A 21,790-nucleotide genomic window follows, 5' to 3' on the forward strand; every position below is an offset into this window, starting at 1 on the left:
CTTTTCGTGTTACAAGGAATATAAATTATTAGTCGCGAGATATGTAAATATTTGTTGTATTATGTGCATGTGTATAAATAGATAGATGTTGTATCTATCATTGCATCACATTTTATTCATGAAATAATATTTTTCACTTTAGCTGACAACTTTCGACCATACCTCACCAGCTTCCAGGGTAACAGTTACACAGATTATATAAATGCTGTGTTTGTAGATGTAAGTTTGTAATTTATATTCATTTTATATTAATGCTACTCTTTTCTATCTGTAAATTTTTTCATTGATTGACTTGAAACTAATTAATCATTAATTGATCAATTGACTGACCAATAAATCATTCAAAATTTTTGCATTTTATCTACATTTCAATTTTTTTAAATCAATCTTTTAAATCCCCATATATCTTATGTTAATAACAGAAGATTTTTCCCTTATAAGTATTACTTCATTCATATCTTATAAATTGCTAACTTTTACAAAAAAAAAACTCTTTTCTTCTATTTCAAATTGTATCCTATCAACTGCATACGTTTGAAACTCTTATAACTACATCACCACGTAATAGAAGATCCCTTCCTTGATTCTTATTCCACGAACATGTAACAAGATGTTCGTCTTTTTTCCTAAATGAGCATTCTTGACAGGGTTACACGAAGCCCAGGGAATATATCGTGACTGAATGGCCTCTTCGACACACGTGCGGCGAGTTCTGGTCCTTAGTTTACGACTACGAGTGTGCCGCTGTAGTAGTGCTATGTGTACCACCACCAGGCTCCACCAATTTTCCCAGCTTTTGGCCCGAAGGAAAGCATTCGAAGAAATACGGTCCTGTGTTCACGATTGATCACATCAGTCACAATCATTACACGAATATCAAGACCTGGGTAAGAAACAACATTTTTTTTTTGTTATATTTAAAGTTTTTTTGATTTAAATTTAAAATAAAACTTATAAAAATATAGTTTTTCTAATTCTATTAATTATCTTTAATTATTTGCATTATTATTGGAAGTATATTATTATTATTAGGTTATGGATGTAAAATTAAAGTTTTATATTATAATGCAATTTAAAAAATGAAGTTGCAATTACATTTTGAATATGTGTAAATATATATTTTTGTAAATATATTCAAAATTTGCATTCATTTGCATCAATTGAATTCATAAACGATTCCACATTTAAAACATTTTCAAAAAGACCTTCTTCATAGTTTACAAAAATATAGTTTTCTCTGTCAACAATTTTATAACGAGAAAATTCTGTATGAATTTATATATATATTGTTATTCCATAAAAGATACGATAATGGATTTTTAATTTAAAAAAATTTACATTTCATCATCGTACCATTCTAAAGAGAATTAAGAATTAAATTTTCAAACATTTTTACCGAAATTTCACAACGTGATAACAATCATCATTTTTACATCGAAATTTCACAAAGTAAATACGTGTTCACAGATTTTTAGGATAAATAAAAAGATCGTGTCGTTGACCGAATTAATGGCAGGCGTGAAGGCCCCACCGAAGACGGTTCAACTGTTCCAATTGACCTGTTGGCCAATGGGTCACAAGGTTCCGACATCGACGAACAGTCTGGTCGAGCTGATGAATATGGTGGAGAGGTGGAGGCAACGGACTGATTATGGGCCGGTCGCTGTGGTCTCCCCGGATGGCAGGAGTCGTTGCGGCGTATATTGTGCCGCAAACGCGTGTATAGAGCAGGTGATACAACACGGGGAAGTGGACATTTTCCAGGCAGTTAAAACCGTGCGCAGGCACAGGCCTCAACTCGTTGAGAACATGGTGAGTGGTTAAGGAGGAATAAACGGAGGAACCTGTATATACTAGTACATATACTTGTAATTACTGGAACTGTGGACTTCTGAGAATGGTTTCCTTGAAATTAGACAATATTACTTGCAATTTATAATCTACTACAATAGAATTTCTTGTTCTAATTGTTTAACCCTTTTCACAGAATCCATACTTTCTTATTTAGTTAACCCAACAAAAATTATAACATCTGAAAAAAAGATTGGATGATTTGAATCAACACATTGAAAATACAAAATTATTAAATTCAAAGAAGAAAGAAACTCCTCTTACAATTTTCCCCAAATATGTCTTGCAGACCGAGTACAAATATTGTTACGATCTGGTGTTGCACTACGTGCTACACTACCTGAACAAGGACATGAACGAGAAAAAGTGAGAAAGCGAGTTGAGGGACGAGCTGTGGTTCATCGAGTTCGGCCGCGGGGCGGCGCTGCCGTTGACTCCGGAGGAGGCCCCGGTTGATGGCGAACCTATGGTCCCGTGCGCCCAAGGTCGCGTCATAGTGGAGACAGCGCGGCCAGCGTTACCGTACTTCGCCACGTGCACCAGTTACCGCCGCCAGGTGGCAAGTACCAGCACACCGAACGAGATAGCGGCCAGCGTTTCCGGCACGTCGTCGAGCACCACACAAACGGACCAACAATCGACCGGTTCTAGCGGCAACAGGGGCGCCATCAGCAAGAACGCGTTGTTCTCGGCTCACAGCATAGCGGCAAGGCCCGAGGACCTAGGTGTAATACCCTGGCACTTGGAGGATTACACGACCATCGATTCCTCGCCATCGGGGCTCGTGGGCGATCGGAGCTCGTACCCCTCGTACCCGCGCATGGACACGGAAATGAAGGCTGACGCGACGTCTACGAGGAACAGCAGCATGGAGAGTGAGCTACCGCGGCCGTCCGCGGTGAGCGCCGCGCCCAGGAAAGCGTACATGGATCTGAGAGACGCCATTGCCCTGCTGGACGAGACGTGTCCGAATCAGGAGCCCAGCCCGTCCCTCACGCCGAGGACACCGAGGACACCGTTGACGCCACACCCGAGGAACAAAAGGGCGAGGTCGAAGAGCAGCGACAACTCGTCCAGCTACAGCAACGAACGGCTCAACGATCGATCGTTCGAGAAAGAGGGCAAAGAGAAGAAGCGACCGTTCCTGAAGAAGATCGGCATCTCGAAGACGGAGGACAAACCGTTTCTGGCCAAGCTGGCGCCTAAGATCATCGGCAAGCCTTATTTGGAGAAGATTGGGCCTAGCAAAGCGGTGGAGAAGCCGTTCTTGGACAAGATCGGATCGTCGAAGACGTTGGACAAGTTCACGTTCGAGACTCCGCGTTACGAGAGGAGGGTCGAGGCGTGGAACGAAACGTGCACGGAGGATGCGGGACAGAATGTCGAGGAAGAGGTGAGACAGGAGGAAAGGAGGGGTGGTCAGAAGAGCACGAGGTTGGAGCAGTCGTTTGATATTCAACGAAGGAAGTCTGGAAAGGGTCCTTTGTTGAAGATGTACTCTTTCGAGACCGAGGACTTGGACTCGACCGTTCAAGCGAAGGACAATCGAGATCCCCTTCGAGGCGCCTCTTTGGACGACGTTCTGGATTCTGGGCCTAGCTCTTTGCCATTGGAGACCACTGCGACGAACGAGTCACCGAAACCAGAAACGAAGGAACGAGTTGGCAACGGGGCTGAATTGGTCAAGTGTCGCGTCACGACCAGCGAGGAGATCATCTTTACGAACACCAGCGTTGGCTCTGACAAGGAGCCCAATAGTTGGGGAAATTCGCCGAAGAAGAAATGGCAATACAAGAGAGACTCGTCGACGCCGAAAACGCCCGCGCATCGGAAAGTGATCCAAAGCTCTCAGAACATTGATCAGAGTCAGGATAGTATTCCCAATTCCCCGATGAAACGTCCCATTTCATCCGTTCTCACCGGTCAAGATGATTCACAGGCTGACTCCTCGGAGAAGAACATTTATTCTCCATTGAAGACCAGAAGGCAGACGTACGAAGATTTGTTGGACAGAAATGGTAAAGTTCAAGACGAAAAGGTAGTAGGGAAACAAGCGCAGTTCGAGAGACGAGGCATCTCCTCGGATAATCTTTTGTCCAAGGATCGTTCCGTTGCCTCGATCGGGTATCAGGAGAGTAATCAGATCGAGAAAGCCAGAGAAGCATCGTCAGAGGATTATCTGGCGCACAAGATTGGCCAAGAGTACACGAGGGAAACGTTTAAACAACTTCAGGATAAGTTCAGGTATCATGAAATACCCACTGAAACGTATGCGGATTTCAAAAGACGCACGAGAGGCAGTGTTCAAAGCATAATTGGAAGGCAACAAGAACGATTGAAGGTAAATAATATCGCGTCAGATGTTCGTGACGAGAGTTGCAAAGACACTTTGAAAACGGAGGAAGAATCGGTAAGCTCGACTCCCGTCAACATGGAAACGGATCTTTCGACTTCTGACGACAAGAACGAGATAGTACGAGTCCATACAGTCAGATCGGTACTGAAGAAGCAGCAAGGTATAGATCAGCCTAGTGATCAAGAATTGGATACCAATTCGTCTATAAGGCGACCAAAGAGAAGGATTTTCCACGAGCCGTCCCAGGAGACGATGGACTTGTTGACTGAACTGAGAAAAGTGAAGAGTTTGTTGAAAACTCCATCGTGGGAGAAGGATCTGGAGCTGGACAAAAAGCCGGTCCGACAGCCTAAGCGTATTTTGTTAACCGACAAAGAATTCTGTCTGTCTGTTGAGCGGGAGAATAGTATTCGCCGTCCATCAAAGGTGATCAATTCGTTGCAGAAAACGGAGGAAGGAGAGACGGATGGGAAGCAAGGAGATCGAGAGAAAGAGGAACAGAGAGAGGAGGAGGAGGAAAACGAAGAATCGGATAGGAAAATTCCTGGCCCGGCTCTGTTCGAGAAGAAGTGTTTGTCGTTGGACTATGCCGATGACGAGAAACCGCAGAGGTCGGAGGCTAGGGCTATTTCTTTGGCCTCGACCAGGAATTTGCCTTCAGAGACCGAGGAAATGATCGATTACTCGGACTTGACGTTGATATGCGACTCGAAGAGCTATTCGTCGGACGTGTTCAACAGTCCAACGGATGAAACGAAGGAGCGCGACAACGAGTTGGAGAGAAACGTTCCGAAGGAGATGAGTCGGAATCACTGCGTCGAGGTCGATATCGCGATTCCTATCGATCAGAGGGCGGGCAGTCCGAAGGATAGGGTGGAAATTCAAGCGAGGACTAGCGATCTTTACGAGATTATATCCCCCAGATCAACGCCTTTCCGAGTGAAAAAGAGGCTCGGGAAGATCTCTGTCGAGGAGACAGTCAAGCCGGAGAGTTTCACCCTAGGTTCTAAGGTCGACTGCCGATCCACCGTTGCCCAGAAACGGACCAAGTGCTTCCCTTTATAACGCACGCCGACCTGCCAGTGGGCGAAACGCTCTCTGACGACATTCAGTGTTTGTCTTCACTCTGAAGGAAATTTGAGGCGAGAATAATGGCAAATCTGCCGATCGCAATTAATTCTTCTGATAAGATTGATCGGTGCTCGTAGAATCGTGAATTGGAACTGTACGGGGTTGGTCAGAATCAGAGGGGTTAACACAATTGGTCTGGTTTACTGCCACGCCTTTATCCTCGCCCTCTATTTCTATCAGGGCGAAACTGGCAACCAATATTCGCAGTTGTTCTTGGGGATAATTGTCTAATCTTCAATTTTGATTTCCCTTTTATTTATCGAAAAAAAAAACACAAGATAAGAAGATTATGCTTCTTTATCGAATTTAAAAGAAAGGTTATGTTTACTTTGTAATAAATTCGGAACGTTCGTTTCCTCCAAGATCCGAGTAATTTGCCACTTTCCAACGTCAAGAGAAATAAGGTTTCCTTCAGATCGAGAGTCGTCAATGGTTCACACTCACGCAGATTAATATTCTAAAATGCATCCCGACCACTTTTTACGACGTTTCGCGATAGGAAACGGTTCGAAGAAGCTCGACAGATCGATGCGAATTTTACCACACGGTGTATTATATCCGAACATCCGACAACGACGAAACGGGTCGCGCGCACACTTCTGCCTGTCGAGCAGTGCCTTGTTCGTGGATATATTTATTTAGACAAAAAGAGAAAAACCAAAAAAACGAAGAAAATTAAGCGAAAGAATTGCGAAAAATCCTATCGAATGATACTTAAGTAGAAATGAAAAAAAGAAAAAAAAAAAATCAAAAAAAAATATATAATATATATATATATATTCCGACTGCGGGCCGGATTTTCTGAATGGGTCCACGGAGTTGCGCTTTCAAATCACGCGAATCACAAATATTCTTCGATGGTTTTCCCCACAAAAAAAAACAAATTTTCGCCGAGTTTTCAAAATCAACGACACATAACTTATAAAAATCAGAATGACACGGCATTTTTATTCACGTTTCACACTTCACTGTCCGCCATATTTATGCGCATGCGTTCTTACGCATTAGCGTCACGTGATGTCCCCTTTAGTCCTTTTCCATGTTTCACACTGTTTTACCAGGAAAAATCTCTTTGATGGAGAAATCCGTATGATCTAATAAGGGACGATCATAAAAAGAGACTAAAAAAACTCGCGAGAGAGTGCAACTCCCACGCTTGCCAAGCCTATTCCCTGTTCGGCGAAGCGCGTGACGTTTTAACGACACAAAAAACGTATAATATAATATATATCGGAGAATAACAGATTGTTACGTTCCTCTTATAATTTTTTAGAGGTAGATAGGGTTGATAAACACACTCAATGGAATAATACGGAAAGTAAAGAAATATAAATGTAGATATATAAATATATATATATACATATACAGATACATGTAAGGAGAAATGGTACTTAGATTATTATCGTTACTCCGATGAAATATTTGTACGTATTCTACTATATACATATATAACTATTAGAGATTAAAGCGAGTTGGTATATATGATATGATATATATATATATATATTTATACATGCATACGCGTATACACCAGGTGACAAGTATACAAGCGTATGTGTACCTAAATAGGTGTACTTGTACGAATCCTATAGTTGACGAAATGTGCCAAACAAAGATACGATTTATTGTATGTTATGAAGTTACTTTTATATATATTTATACAGAGAGTTTTTTTTCTGTAAAGTGTATAACACCCCGGATTGAAGATTCTTAGCATATTCTAAGTAGAGAAACTCTGTCAATGTGTTACACCGTTTTGTCTAATCAATATACAGGATGATCCATATATTATGATCATTTCAAATATTATTAATAGAAAAAAAAATTATCACAATAAAAATTTACATATTATTTAAAAATTAATACAATTGGTATAAATTAAGGTTTATTTTTAAAAATTGTTCAATCAATGTAAATTTAAAAATTGTTATATTTAAAAAATTTGGTTATGATTAATCTTTCATCTTTATATGAAAGAATATTTATAAATTTTTTATCTTTCTCATTACAATATATATACAATATATTGTATTTTTTACAGTATATTGTAAAAAATTATTGAAAAGTTTACGTTTCTTCTTATGAAAAATATAAAAAGCAGAATGATTACGATCCATGGATTGTCCTGCATAGATTTTAGATCAATATACATATATACATATATATATATATAAACGAATGTGTATGTGAATGTAGAATAATAAGAGAACAGAAAATTCGCGCAGTGTTGTAGAACAGTAATGTCAAGCTCAATAGCGTCTTCGATTCGAGGAATTATAAATTTTTTTTAAAAAAACACTCTGTATTACGTGTGCGCGGTTTTGTCCACGCGATTATAGATGTATAAGTGTGGGTGTTGCGCGCACACGCGACTTGTCCATTGCACAGGTGAAGGTGCGCGTGCAGATTACGTGTATACATTCGTATATATGAATAGATATCGTTTATGTGTATTTTCACATGCATGCACACTGACCGATTATAATTTTAATTATAAAAAAAAAATCACGATCCGTTTGTCATACTCTTTGAATTTTTTCATTTTTTTTTTTTTTTTTTAACAATTAACTTCGAAATTCACAACATTTCTTCAATTATTTGTATTATATATATTTCTAACATTTTTTTTTTTTTTTTGTAATTATTAATATTTTGATCATTCTCCTTTGAACGTGTAATACTTTTTGATACATTTAATCTTTTTATCTGTGTTTAAGAGCAAGAAATATTTGATGAAAAATTAATTCCTTGAGAATTTTTCCCTCGTATACGGTCAGTAAAGTGCAATCAAAAACCATGGTGAGGCAGGGTTCACGTTCTAATTCGGGGGCATAAATCGTCCAGACTCTTTCTTAACTTTAAAGAAAAAAATGAGAGAAAAAAAAAAAAACATCACAACAGCCATCCGTCCATCTTTTCGGCTGTCCATGCTCGTCATCTGTGTGTGTACCACATGAAAAACACGTGCTTTTTTCTATCTATCACATTTTACAATTTCTCCTTTTTAGATTAAAGTATTAAAAAGGATTCATTAATATCATTAATAATTCCTTTGGTTAATCGAATAAAATTTAATTTTCTAATAATAAAAATTTATTATTTATCATTAAGCATTTAGAGAATATTATAATTAATTAAGATCAACGAATCGCTAGATGAAAAAGAAAAATTATTTTTCAACGTAGAAGAAATGGAAGAAAAAAAAAACGAGATAGATGGAAAGACAGTCACGTTCTAAAATATATTTAAAAAAAGAAAAAAAAGAAAAAAAAAGAAAAAACCAATCGAAGGTTCGCGAAGAGGATCGTTATATATTCTGATTTTAAAACTACTGGTTTCTTTCTCGCAGGCGAGATTTTAGTGGCTGAAAACGAACCCCTAAACTTTTGTCCATTTCTCACTGTCTAGTAAAATTTTTTAACTTTTATTTTGAGAAAGTTTATGGGGATGTATTTAGAAATTTAGCCGTACCATTTTTTTTTTATTTTCTTTCTTTCTTTCTTTCTTTCTTTTTTTTTATTCCCGCTGGAAGTTTCGCGATCTACGGGAATTTTAACAATTTTACGCTCCGATTGATCGGAGAATTGTTTCTCTGTACTCGATTCGATTACACTTTACTGAAGAAGATTTTATGAAGCTTCGTTGCCAGAAGAGAAACGAAGATTCTTTAACCTGTTGAGGAATAAAATAATATAACGTGCCAATATATTATCGTTTATATTAAAAAAAAAGAAAGAAAAGAAAAGGAATTTAATTGAAATGCAAGATATTCTTAAAATTTTTTCCTATCAGATATTTTAAATCAATTCGAATGAAGGAATAGTAATTATATTTTTTCACAAATTTTAGCAAATTATTAATTCCTGAAGAGGTTAGAAAGAATTTTCCGATTTGTTATTCCTAATAAATTTTTTCTATCGTTGTTTAGCTGAATAGTTGCTAATATTTTAATATTTTACGAAAGGCAAATAAAAAAATTATCAAAGGTGTGGTATTAAAAATCCGATCGAGATTTTTAATACTGGATGATTGGATATAGAATTGTTGTTACGGTATAAAAGTATATATATAGTATATTTTGTTTGTTGTAATGGTAAGGGAAAAAAGAAACGAAAGAGATCAAAGAAATCCGCGCGTAAGATCGGAGGAGAGAAGGGTAAGGTAAACGAAACTTGAACGTGTACTAATACTTCGAATGAATAAATCGACAATATAATGTGAGTGAACGACCTAACGTTGAGGTTTCTTTCTCTGACTGCGTGTTAAAGCACAAGCATTGTACAATTATTAGATTTTTTAAATGTTGAATGTTATGTTCACGAGTTGTAAAAATTGTAATTTCCAAGCGAACGAATTTGGATCGTATTAAAAAACTCGATAATGTACTTGTTCGAGTATTTAAATTACGCGCGCAATTCGCAAGTCGAGTCTCGAAATTGTGAACGCTTGTGTCTTCGATAACGATTTTATCTCGATATATTTTTACTTAATTTTGAAGATTTTTGATTTTACGCGCACAGTAGTTATTTTTGACAAGTTTTCTTCCATTTTTCTCTTTCGTCGTAAATTTTTAATTTTTAATACGATCAAAGTACGAGAAAGAAATAGAACAGGAACGAAAATGTAATGAAATTTTTTTTTTTCTTCGTAAAGGGATTGGATATTAAAAATTATTCGAAATTTCAATTCGTTGCCGTGAACCATTTGGATGGAACGGAATTTTGTAAAAAACACGAGGCATAAAGCGTTCGAGAATTCATTTGCATAAAAACTCTCCCCCCCCCCCCCCCCAAAACGCTCGCAATTTCCCCTTTCCGTACGTTATTTCGCCCGAAAAAGTACGAAAGCCCCGGGAAAATATTGAGAAGAAGTTCTAAAATGCAATCCATTTATCAAGTTGAATTTAAATGTCGAGCGAATGAGCGACGTTTTGTAAATTGTGTGATAAGTGATTTAAATAAAAAATAAAACACGAGAGAAAAAGAGAGATGTGGTACATTTTGTGTAACATTGATACGTTGTTGTAAATAATAAATAGATCGTACGTTGTATCATGGTTATATAATTTACCTCATTATCATTAAATTTACATCCATTTAAAAATAAATTGTTATCGTATATACGTGTATTATTTTTAATAAAATAAAATATGTATAAAATTTGGTTGCGAGAAAGGAAAGAAGAAAAAATTTACATGCGACAGAATAAGACAGAATAAGATTTAACATTTGATGCATTCTGTTATTCTATAAATCTTGAAAAATATTAATCACAGAATAAAATTGAAATTAAGATTAAATTTCAATATCAAATTATAAATCAGAAATAAAACTATTACAAAGTATTTTATAGTACATATATATATATAGTATTGCATTTTATATTTATATGATTGTATTTATAAAAATTATTGTAAAATAGTTTATATAAATATTTTTCGCGAAATCGTTATCTTAGAAATATATTGTAAAAAGGTAAAAATTTTAAATTTAATATTTTTTACATTAAAGATTAAAATATATTGTAGTTTTAAAAGAAAAATAATGAAAATATATTCAATAGTTCAAGTGACGTTGAACTATCCTATCTATAGATACACTGAACTATTGTAGACAAGGAAAGTAAATAGTGAGAGAAAGATGGAGATAGAATAAAAATTGTGAAATCAGCGCCATCTTCAGAGTGCCGCAAATGAAACTATAAATTAAAGGATAGAAAATAATAAGAAAAAGATAGAGATAGTGTAAGAATTGTTTATCAGTGCCATCTTTTGAGTATTCAAGATATTATTTTAAAAGGATAAAGTAGAATAGAACTAACTATCAGCGCCATCTCTTGAATATCGAAGACATCACTTAAAAAGGTAAAACAGATAGGAATTGAATATTAGCGCCATCTTTTAGAAATGCTGAAAACATTCTTATAAAATTAATCAAAAGATGGCGCTAATATTCAATTCCTATCTGTTTTATCTTTTAAAGTGATGTCTTCGATATTCAAGAGATGGCGCTGGTATTCAGTTCTACTCTACTTTATCCTTTTAAAATAGTATCTTTAGCATTCAAGAGATGGCACTGATAAACAATTCTTACACTATCTCTATCTTTTTCTTATTATTTTCTATCCTTTTATTTATAGTTTCATTTGCGGCACTCTGAAGATGGCGCTGATTTCACAATTTTTAATCTATCTCTGTCTTCTTTTATTATTTGCTTTCCTTGTTTATATTTGTTCGTATAATTATACACACAAGAAACGGTATCAATATCTGATTTGTTTTTTTTATCTAACTTATTGATTAAAAATTTTTAAATTTGATATTATTTAATTGAATTTTTATGTTATAAGTATATATATATATATTTTTTATATATTTTTATATTTTTTCTTGTAATTTCTCATAAAATTATATAGGATACCTCTATATTGTATTAATCCTGTAATGTAATATCTCGTTTATTTTCAATTTTGAATTCTTATAATTAGAATAAATATATTTTAAAAAAATGTGATATATGATTATTTTATTACCTAATTTGTGCTAATTTGTGTTAATTTGTGATATAATATATTTTTTATATTGATTGGTGATATTTATATTTTCATATTCCATTATGATGATTAAAGCTGATTAAATGTTCTACATTGATGTTCTACATGACAATATGGTAGAAAATTTAAAAAATATTTTCACAAAATAAAATAAAATAAAATAAAAAAGAAATATAATAAAATAGTGACATTAAGTGTGAAGTTTTTTTTTTTAATTATTTGCGATTAAAAATCAATCAAAATATCTCTAAGGCACGATAAATTTAAAACAGTTATGCACAGTGGTTCCCAAATCACATTTAATATAAATAAAAAAAAATGTACAAAGATAAATGTATTATAAATACTAATTTGTTATAATTTATTTCATATAAATTATGTAGAAAATTGTATAGGAAATTATTTTTAAGAATTATGAATTATTTTTATTTTAGAATTAAATATATTTTGAAATTTTCTTCTATTATTTAAAATTGGAATATTAATATTGAAAAAATAATTTCAACAACAAATTATATTTAAAATTATGTTATTTTAAATCATAGAAAGCATAAAAGAATTTATTTTTTTAAAATTGGTATGTCAACTTATGAAACATAAGATCCCATAAGATATTAGGTCTATGTCATATTTATCGTCTATGATTTAATATATTAGATGTTTCAGTGTAATTAATAAATACGTAGATTATTTATACAAAACTAAAATCATGACTTCTGCTAAAGATGATGAAGATTTTTGGTATAGTAGTGAAAAGCGATCTTTCTGTTTTGAAAATAATGAGGTTAAGTTAACAAAATTGATGTTAATAATAATTTTAATATTAATTTTCTATAATTTTTAATAAAATGATATTAAAAATAGGTGGATCAATTGTTTGGAGTATCAAAAACTGATACAGATAAATTATGGGCTGGTATTTCGAATACGTCAACAGCGGAAGGATCTTTAAAAACTTCTACTGATTATCAACCACTTAAGCCTATGTTATCTATTATCTCGGAAAAAACGCTTTCTTGCAGTATGTCAGTAAAGTCATATATAGATCGAAATACTCAATGCAATAGCTTGAATTTCCATTATTTTTATTAAATAATAATATAAATAGATTTATGCATTATGTGAAAATTTTGTTTCACAGTTTTAGCAACAGATAAATTACAAAATCTTCATCCAGAAACAGCTATTGTACAACCAGATATCACTCTTAGAAAAATTTTACTTGGCCAACCATATTCTTTAGAACAATATAAATCACTTGCCAGTAAAACTGCTTTATTAGATACAGCAATAATAAATGGCGATGGAAATGCCATTTTAATAGTAATTCTTTTTTCTATAATTTTTTTAATTCTTTTAAAAATTTTTTTATATACAATAAATAAAAGGAATTATATTTTAGATTATTTTATTTCTTACAAAAACTCTTAAAAGGTCTTTAGTTCAAAGGATATTGGCAGAAAGACCTGATGCTGTGAATGTTTACATAAGATATCTTTCTATAAGATTACAAATAAATGAGATTACAGATATTTTAACGTATGTATTAATAATATGTGAATGATTTTTTAATTAATTTTCTAATTAATTTATAATTTTTCAGGATGTTAGGACAATCAATGGATGCTGCTGTAAGTTTTATATTTATATATAACAAAATTGTTAATTCTATTATATTTTATTTATATTTTAGATGAAGACTTTACATATTATTATAAAAAATACTCGAGATCCTGATAGATTATTAAATAAACTTCGAAATAGTTATAAAACACAATTCTCAGCTTTAACTGACTGTAAAGAAGCTTCATTTGTACAATCTTATATAAAATTACTTGGTAACAAAAATCACTTAAAAATAATATGTAATTATATGTAAATATATATATATATATATATATTTATTAATATATTATTAGAATGGCAAATGGCAGTGAAAAAATTAGATGGAAATGAGGACATTGAATTAAATTCATCTGTTCTTAATTGTTTAAAACATGCATGCAAAGGTCATTGGAATTTGTCAGAAAATACTTTAATGTCTCCTACAATTTTATCTCAACAACATGATGTCTCTCCTAGACAATATCAAAAGGTTGCATTAGAAGTTAGAGCATCAGCTGCTGAATGGGATGATGTTGATCGATTACTTTTAACAAAGGTGGGATTTTTATATTAAAATAAAATATAATAATGTAATAATATATAAAATTTTATAATAATTATTAATTATTAATTTAATAATAATTATTAGGGATGGTTAGGAAGTAAAAAATTGCAAATTTATCTTCCTATTGAAGATGTGTTAAAAATATTGCATAATAATAATGCACCTTCTGAAGTACTTGAGAAATACTTAAAATATGTGGATAATATAGAGAGACGACTGGAATTAGCAAAAAATATGCATTGTTTTAGAATAGCCATTGATGTAAGTACATAAATATTCAAACATTTTTAATAGGTTGAATTAATACATAGTCTTTGCACATTAAGTTAAATTGATGTAAAAATTTTCAATTTTTTTCAGATACTTGTACAACAAGCAGATCGTACTGCATTGATGGAATATAAAACAAAATTACAACCACAATCTGAAGAATATTTTTACGCAGAAAGTGCATTACGATTACCATCAGTTAAATGGAAAAGCTAAATCTAGTTTTATTTATTGTACTGTATTTAAATATTTATTACACAAAAAGATAATAATAACTATACATTTTTTAATAACTAGTTTTAATTTATTCCTCTTTAAAAAATATATTTAAATTATTCATATATAATTAAAATATTTTCACAAAATATCAAATACAAAAATATTAATTCTTAATGATAAAAAAAATGATAAAATTCGTGATAAGTATATATCTAATATCTTGTCCAAGAAAACTGCTGTGATTGGCGAATATAAAGTAGACTTCGCAAAATGGTACACACCTTGTGAGTCAGGATTAAACATTTTATCTTCTCTGTTAACGGCTATCACGAATTCTTCGATTTTGAACATATCTTGGAGCAACGAACTTCTTTACCGGTATCTGAAATCTCTAAAGTGTGGTTGTGTTCGTTTGTTAATTCCATTGACAGACGCATGAAAATTTTGTTGCTACGCGGTCGATTCGATAGAATAGCAAGATCGAATACGTGGTAAAAATAAATGTGTTTGAGAAAAAGCACAAAAGAAAAATATTCGTAATAATTGTTCGATTTTTTGGTGAAATATCTATTTTAGTACATGTGTATCGTCCAATCATTATCGAAGAAACCGTTAGAAATTTCCGTTGTATGCGCATTTGAACGATCTAGTATACATTTGTCATTTGCGTGCGGGAACCACTCCCGATTGGTGTTACGGTGTTTTCGCGATACTCGGTAAGTTATTTTATGAATATTTTACACGTAAAAAAATAGGATAAAGATTCCAAAATTTATTTTTATGGTTCGAATCAATTATTAGTGTTATGTGTTACAAAAATATGCATACATTGAAATCGAGGCATGTGGAAGAAAGGTCCCGAATATGTCGTCGGTCAGTGTTTCGAGCCAAAAAAGTGAATGGAATGTTATTCCTTTTAAGTCTACTTCGAGATCAATCGTTCAAATGATATCAGTAATCGTTTTATAATTGATCAATTTGTTATATTAAGTCACTGTGTTAAATGATGATTTTTGAACTTTTGATTGTTTCTATATGTTAATATATATTTTACATTATACGAATTATTGATAACATATAATTTATTCATACATTTTTTTCTAATTTTTGAATCATTATATTTTAGTTATTTAAAGGAAGAATACAGATATGGCTGTTAATGTTTATGCAACAAATGTGACAACTGAAAACTTGAGTCGACATGATATGTTGGCATGGGTAAATGACTGCCTTCAATCATCATTCACCAAGATTGAAGAATTATGTACTGGAGCTGTTTATTGTCAATTCATGGACATGCTTTTCCCTGGAAGTGTGCCACTGAAGAGGGTCAAGTTCAAGACTAACCTTGAGCATGAATATATACAGAATTTTAAAATTTTACAAGGTGGTTTCAAAAAGATGAATGTAGATAAGGTAAGTAATATAAATATATATAAAGTTTATATTATAAATTCTATATAAAACATTTTCAATTATTTGAAAATTTCTTCAAATTCAATCATTAAGATATTTTAATATTTAATATTTGTATAACTTTAATTTTAGTCAGAAAATGTAAGATTGATAATAATGGTATGAAAATTAAAAGCATAATTTATATTTATGAAATTTTTGTTAGGAAACTTAGAAAACATAATAGTTTAATGTAGATATCAATGAAACAACATTACTTATGTCAAGGTAAGGTAAAGTAACGAACCAAGGTATACTCTGTATGATAATATATAAAATCATGTTGCTTCACTGAAAAGTGTTATACAAAGTGCAATAAGCATAAAATTACATTAAATTTATTATTATGAAAATGGTTCAGGTAATACCAGTGGACAAATTGGTAAAAGGCCGCTTTCAAGACAATTTTGAATTTCTACAATGGTTCAAGAAATTCTTTGATGCAAATTATGATGGCCGCGAGTATGATGCTTATGAAGCACGTGGTTGTATACCATTGGGTTCTGGTGTTGATGGAACTCATAATTTGTCAAATCCTCAATTGGTACCTTTACCACCTCAATCAAAACAGACGCAAATGCAGCAAAAGCATACACAGCAACGTAACATTACCCCTCGCCAACAGGGTACAATAATATGATGTGTCAATTTAATAATGTTGCTTTTTGCATGTAATATATTTTTATCTATACAGTTTGAAAAATTATGTAATTAAATGCTGCATCAAAATTTATTATGATCATATGTAATTGCACTTATAAAGTATTTAATGTATATTAATAGTAGAAAGCACCATTTGCTTTTGCAATCTTAATCACATAAAAATTTATAATTATGCAAATTGAAATTATTTATAGCACAATATTTTTATATATTATTTAATTATTTTATAAATAAGCAAATATTTATTTTTTCATTATGTTTATTTTTGCAATAGTAATTATTACACATAATTTAAATATAATTTAAATATAAACAGCATGTTGTTTATTTTCATCAACATATAAATACAATTTTTAAAACAGTTATTTATTGTATTTACTGTAGTAGTAGAATGGTATCATGACTGTTATTTTTAACAATCTATAAATACATTCAAGTGGGGAGTAACAGATTGTCTTAGGAGAATAGAACAAGCTGGATTTTCTTTAATCTTCATATTATATCAATTGTAGGAAGCACAAGCTTTGTTGATATACAATATAATATGGAATTTAGAATTACTTAATAATTAAAATTTACATTAAACGATTAAATTTACATTATTTTTCAATTAAATTTTTAATAATAATTAATAATAATAAATTTCAATTAAATTATTTAATTTAATAATTTTTTATCAAATTTATAATTTAATAAAAATTCTTGTTGTTCTAAAGTCTTGTTATTTTTTTTATTGTTTTTTTTTAACATATTTAATTCTTTTATTTTATATTTTGAGTTTTTATAAAAAATTAGGTCATTTTTTATTTTGTTTATTTAATATATTTTGTTCCATATGCTTTTTTTTTGCAATCATTTACAGATTGTTCCAATTGATAAACTGGTGAAAGGCAGGTTCCAAGACAACTTTGAGTTTTTACAATGGTTCAAGAAATTTTTTGATGCAAACTACTCCAGAACAGAACCATACGATGCACTTGCTATGCGAGGAGGAGAGCCCATGGGTTCTGGTGGAAGTAATGCACCACATGGCACTAATACAAAACGCACTACTCCACGTGATGTAAATTCGGCTAAACCGGCTGCTCGTATTGGTACATTATTTCACACAACTTTTTTTTTTTATAAAATTGAAAATTTTATCTATAAACTTAAACATAACTTAAATAATTATTTTTAAAAATAATCATGAAATTAACATTAACTTCCTTCTTAATTTCCAATCAACATGATCTGGTTTTGCTTCAAAATAACAATTATAAATAACAAGTTAGAAATTGCTATATATTATATAGTCAAATATTTATTTTTTCTATGCAAATTTTGTTTATTTAAATTATATATATAAAAGACAATAAGCTTGTGAGTCCTAATAATATATGAAGAAAATTTCGCTTCAGGTAAGACACATACAACGGATCTTCCCGTACCTACATTAAACGACACTCGTAATTATTTTTCTTTTTTTTTTTTTTTATATTTTTATGCTCGTTTTTTTTATTTCTTTAGATTTTTATAATTTAAGGGTTTAGAAAAGGGTATCTAATAAATTTGTTGAAAAAAATTTCTTGTAAAATAATAATACAGGAAAGGTAGTTCAAAATTGTAAAAAAAATATTTATAATTTTAATTGTCCATTCTTTATTTAATTATTTGAAAAATTATGTAGTCATTGCTTACTTGTTTGCTAATTATAAGTGCTGTATATAATTGTTTTAATGCATGCCTTTTGTCATTTTCTATTGTACAATTGTTTTTATAAATTATTATGATTTTTATAATTAATATACATAACCACACAATTTGTAAAAATGTTTACACAGTATCATTTTAGTATTAAAATATTTAATATTAAGAGAATATAATTACTTGTGGTTTGTAATATATGTAAATACATTAATTATATTGCATCTGTAGAATTATTAATAAAAAAATAAGATATTTAAAAATAATATTGTCGAATTTATTTTTTATTTAGTTACCAAAGCTCCAGCTCATCGTCCACAAGCGAAAACAGGAGTTGGCAACCGCGGTGAAGCTGGAAAAGTTGAAGAACTTAGTGCACAGGTATATATAAGAAAATCAAATTATTCTTACAAAATAATTTCATATTTTTATTGTATAATTTTTTTTATAGGTGATGGAATTAAAAATGTCTTTGGAAGGATTGGAGAAAGAAAGAGATTTCTACTTTGGAAAATTACGTGATATTGAAGTTATGTGCCAAGATTGTGATAACGGAGATCCTCCACCAATAGTCCAGAAAATATTAGAAGTTCTTTATGCGACAGAGGTATGTGAGAGAATTTCAATAAATTTACAATTGAAACTTTTGTATTCTCAGGAAATAGATTTTAAAATTTTAAATTTTTTCACTGTCTAATAAAACTATTAATATTTAACTTTTTTTTTTATTTGTCAGCATAAATAATATTTTACATTAGAAATATTATAAAATAAAATAAAATAAGATTTTTTTCAGTATTAAGATAATCTGAATAATCGAGATAATTGATTAAAGACTAAAATCACTGCAGAAAGTTGATATATTCTCCTAGAACAATGCACATGTTTAATAATAATTCTTATAGGAATTCATATTTAATTTTTTTGGATCCAGAACAGTAAATCCAAAACAGAGATTCTATTATGTCTGTAATATTAAATTTCAAACAACTTGAACTTTATTACATTACATTGTTGTTATTTTTTTTTTTTTTTTTTTTTAATTATTTAGGAAGGATTTGCACCACCAGAAGAATTGGAAGGAGATGGTCTCGCGCCCGATGACGAGGAAGAATATTAACTTTACATTTTGTACAATCATTATAAAAAGTACGACAGCAAATTGTCCAAGTGCGTTTCAGTTTATTATCTATTTGTGAGCCAGTATCAGTACCCTTCGCATAATTGATAAGCTACTTTGTAAAGCTATTTAAGCATTTTCGCCTTCATTTCGTTACAAACGTTCACCGAGAGTTCATTAAAAGATTCGCACGTATAATTAGGATAGAAAGTACGTTAAATAATGCACTTGAATAACTTGTACTCTACGAAAAGTAATTATTAAGAATGAAAACAGAATTAGCAGTTCATATATTGTCATAGTTCTTTATCGTAATTGAAATAACGGTAGAGCTTTGAACATCGACAAATCTCAAAATACGAAGGAAAAAATGAATATTTTTGGATGCAGATTACCTGACAAGTTGTCTGAATCCAGTTTGTTATACAGTAATTTTATGTTAACTATGTTCAATAATGTGTGAGTGTTTTTTTGTTTGTAAATGCACTATTGTTTTTATCGATAAATAGATGAAATCTCGTCGGTTTGTCCTTTCGTACCTTTGTAGTTCTCCGAAATTATAGATTGTATGAACGCATAATCTATAGTATAACTGTTTCAAACCTGTTCCAAGTCATTGTTAACATTTATTTGCATCGATCATAAATGTAAAACGATATATGATGTATGTCGAAAAAACTGATTCACGAAACGCATTAAATTGAATTTCCTAAGTTTTATACATACCTTCGATTTTTTTCTTCTTTTTTAACTTAACGGAACAATACAATACATATTATGTTTCCATAATAAAATTGTAAAACTCGTGGAAATGATTGCAATTTAAAATCTAAACGAGCGACACAATATGGAAATATAAATAAAAGTATAAATAATCATCGAGAAATAATATGATTACGAATAAATGAAACGACGATGATATTCATTTCTGTTTCCACTATATATTTTGGAGATGCGAAAGATTGTTCGATTTGGACATTGGATTTTGAATCAATGCGCCTGATTCATTTTTGCAAAGATAGTAATTTATTTCACGCGAGTAGATACGCGAACATCTTCGTATCTCCATGATCCGTCTTTCAGAACGAGAATGGCCTTAAAAAGCAGCGATAAACTTGAGATTACAGAAGAAATACTCGAATTATTTAGAGAGCAAATGCAAAGTGTATCTCTCAAAGTAATACGACATAATTGATAAACGAAAATTACGTTGCAAGCGCAAAGAAACGCTTAAAGCTTTTGAACAGACAACAAATGAAACAATTAAAAAAATGAATGAATAAATAAATAGATAAAAATGAAGAAAAACTAACGAAGAAAATTTATAAAATTGTATGATCGAAGAATGAGTGAGAGATAACGAGCGAAAGAGATAAAAATCAAGCAAGCAAAAGTAAGCAAAATTATACACGTATCATTTGCTAAGTTTGCGATGTGGCTTGGCACGTGTGTATTTTAAAAAAAAAAAAACATAGGATTTAAATTAAAGCATACAGAAAACAATTTTATGTATTTGATATTTTAAATTTTCTCTTAACGATTAATCATAGATATTAAAATAATGCGTCGATTATTATTGTTATTATTATTTCCATTGTATGAAAATGTAATGCTCGTATTAATTATATGCAACGATTTTGAAAAAGGTACACGACGCATTTTAACTTGCGCTACGTTCATTGCTCTATGTGTGCGTTTACAGCGATCAATCGCGAGAATGTGCTTCAAAAATTTGAAATTTTTAATGATGAGGTAATAAATGTTTAATAGGATTCAATATTGCATGACTTTTTTTTTTCTTTTTTTTTATTTTTCAATATTGTCCGATCGTATGTATGACATTTTATGAAATTTTCAGAGATTATTATTATTATTATTATTAAGAAGAAAAAAATAATTTTTAATTAATTTTTCAATTGTTTATTACATAATAAGTATCGTATATTTTTCTAAAAATTTTTGATCATCACATATATTGAGACATACATTTGAGTCAATTTGTGATGTTTCAAATTTTTTATTATTATATATTATAATATGTATAGATTTATATGTTTTTAATTTATTGCAATTAATTGTTCCTTCATGTTACATTTCAGTTAAACATTTACCACTTTTTCTACGATTTTATAAGGCTGATTTTAATATTATAATATTAAACTTTAAAAGAATATAAAGAAATGAGAGCATTTTGTAAAGTGAATAAAGAATCCATGTAAAAGAAATATAAATACGATGCAAATCAACAAAAAACACTTTAAGATAATTTTTTATCGTTATCTTTGGATTTTCTTGAAATATTCATTGTGAAAAATGA

The 21,790-nt window shown here is 31.0% G+C and overlaps 4 protein-coding genes across 7 annotated transcripts in view; all 4 read left to right on the forward strand.

Annotated features, from left to right (window-relative positions):
* LOC412960 (receptor-type tyrosine-protein phosphatase kappa) overlaps positions 1 to 2,281 on the forward strand; it is a 94,910-nt gene extending 92,629 nt beyond the window's left edge. For both annotated transcript variants that reach the window (XM_006561628.3, XM_396411.7), the window contains exons 11-14: positions 143 to 219; positions 648 to 887; positions 1,468 to 1,812; positions 2,141 to 2,281. In XM_006561628.3, coding sequence (XP_006561691.1) covers positions 143 to 219; positions 648 to 887; positions 1,468 to 1,812; positions 2,141 to 2,221 — 743 coding nt within the window. In that variant the 3' untranslated portion in view covers positions 2,222 to 2,281. The remainder of the gene's footprint in view (positions 1 to 142; positions 220 to 647; positions 888 to 1,467; positions 1,813 to 2,140) is intronic.
* On the forward strand, positions 2,280 to 5,650 carry LOC113218982. Its single transcript, XM_026442704.1, has one exon. The coding sequence runs from the start codon at positions 2,318 to 2,320 to the stop codon at positions 5,270 to 5,272; it is 2,955 nt and encodes a 984-aa protein (XP_026298489.1). The 5' UTR covers positions 2,280 to 2,317; the 3' UTR covers positions 5,273 to 5,650.
* Positions 5,651 to 12,478: 6,828 nt separating this feature from the next.
* On the forward strand, positions 12,479 to 14,623 carry LOC725595 (spermatogenesis-defective protein 39 homolog). The gene is made up of 9 exons (XM_003249850.4): positions 12,479 to 12,674; positions 12,755 to 12,911; positions 13,032 to 13,213; positions 13,293 to 13,429; positions 13,494 to 13,521; positions 13,584 to 13,728; positions 13,810 to 14,051; positions 14,145 to 14,321; positions 14,421 to 14,623. Exons 1-9 carry the CDS (start codon positions 12,600 to 12,602, stop codon positions 14,544 to 14,546), a joined length of 1,269 nt encoding a protein of 422 aa, XP_003249898.2. The 5' UTR covers positions 12,479 to 12,599; the 3' UTR covers positions 14,547 to 14,623.
* Positions 14,624 to 14,801: 178 nt separating this feature from the next.
* On the forward strand, positions 14,802 to 21,250 carry LOC411371 (microtubule-associated protein RP/EB family member 1). 3 transcript variants are annotated; one of them, XM_006561629.3, is made up of 8 exons: positions 14,805 to 15,040; positions 15,126 to 15,265; positions 15,676 to 15,965; positions 17,530 to 17,761; positions 18,068 to 18,115; positions 18,646 to 18,734; positions 18,805 to 18,960; positions 19,405 to 21,250. In XM_006561629.3, exons 3-8 carry the CDS (start codon positions 15,699 to 15,701, stop codon positions 19,471 to 19,473), a joined length of 861 nt encoding a protein of 286 aa, XP_006561692.1. In that variant the 5' UTR covers positions 14,805 to 15,040; positions 15,126 to 15,265; positions 15,676 to 15,698; the 3' UTR covers positions 19,474 to 21,250. The 3 variants fall into 3 exon arrangements, with proteins under 3 accessions (XP_006561693.1, XP_006561694.1, XP_006561692.1); XM_006561630.2 differs by lacking the exons at positions 17,530 to 17,761; positions 18,068 to 18,115 and adding an exon at positions 16,366 to 16,630 and having other exon boundaries at positions 14,802 to 15,265; XM_006561631.2 differs by lacking the exon at positions 18,068 to 18,115 and having other exon boundaries at positions 14,802 to 15,265.
* The last annotated feature ends 540 nt before the right edge of the window (positions 21,251 to 21,790 follow it).

This window comes from Apis mellifera, linkage group LG9 (assembly GCF_003254395.2).
Source record: "Apis mellifera strain DH4 linkage group LG9, Amel_HAv3.1, whole genome shotgun sequence".
NCBI lineage: Eukaryota > Metazoa > Arthropoda > Insecta > Hymenoptera > Apidae > Apis > Apis mellifera.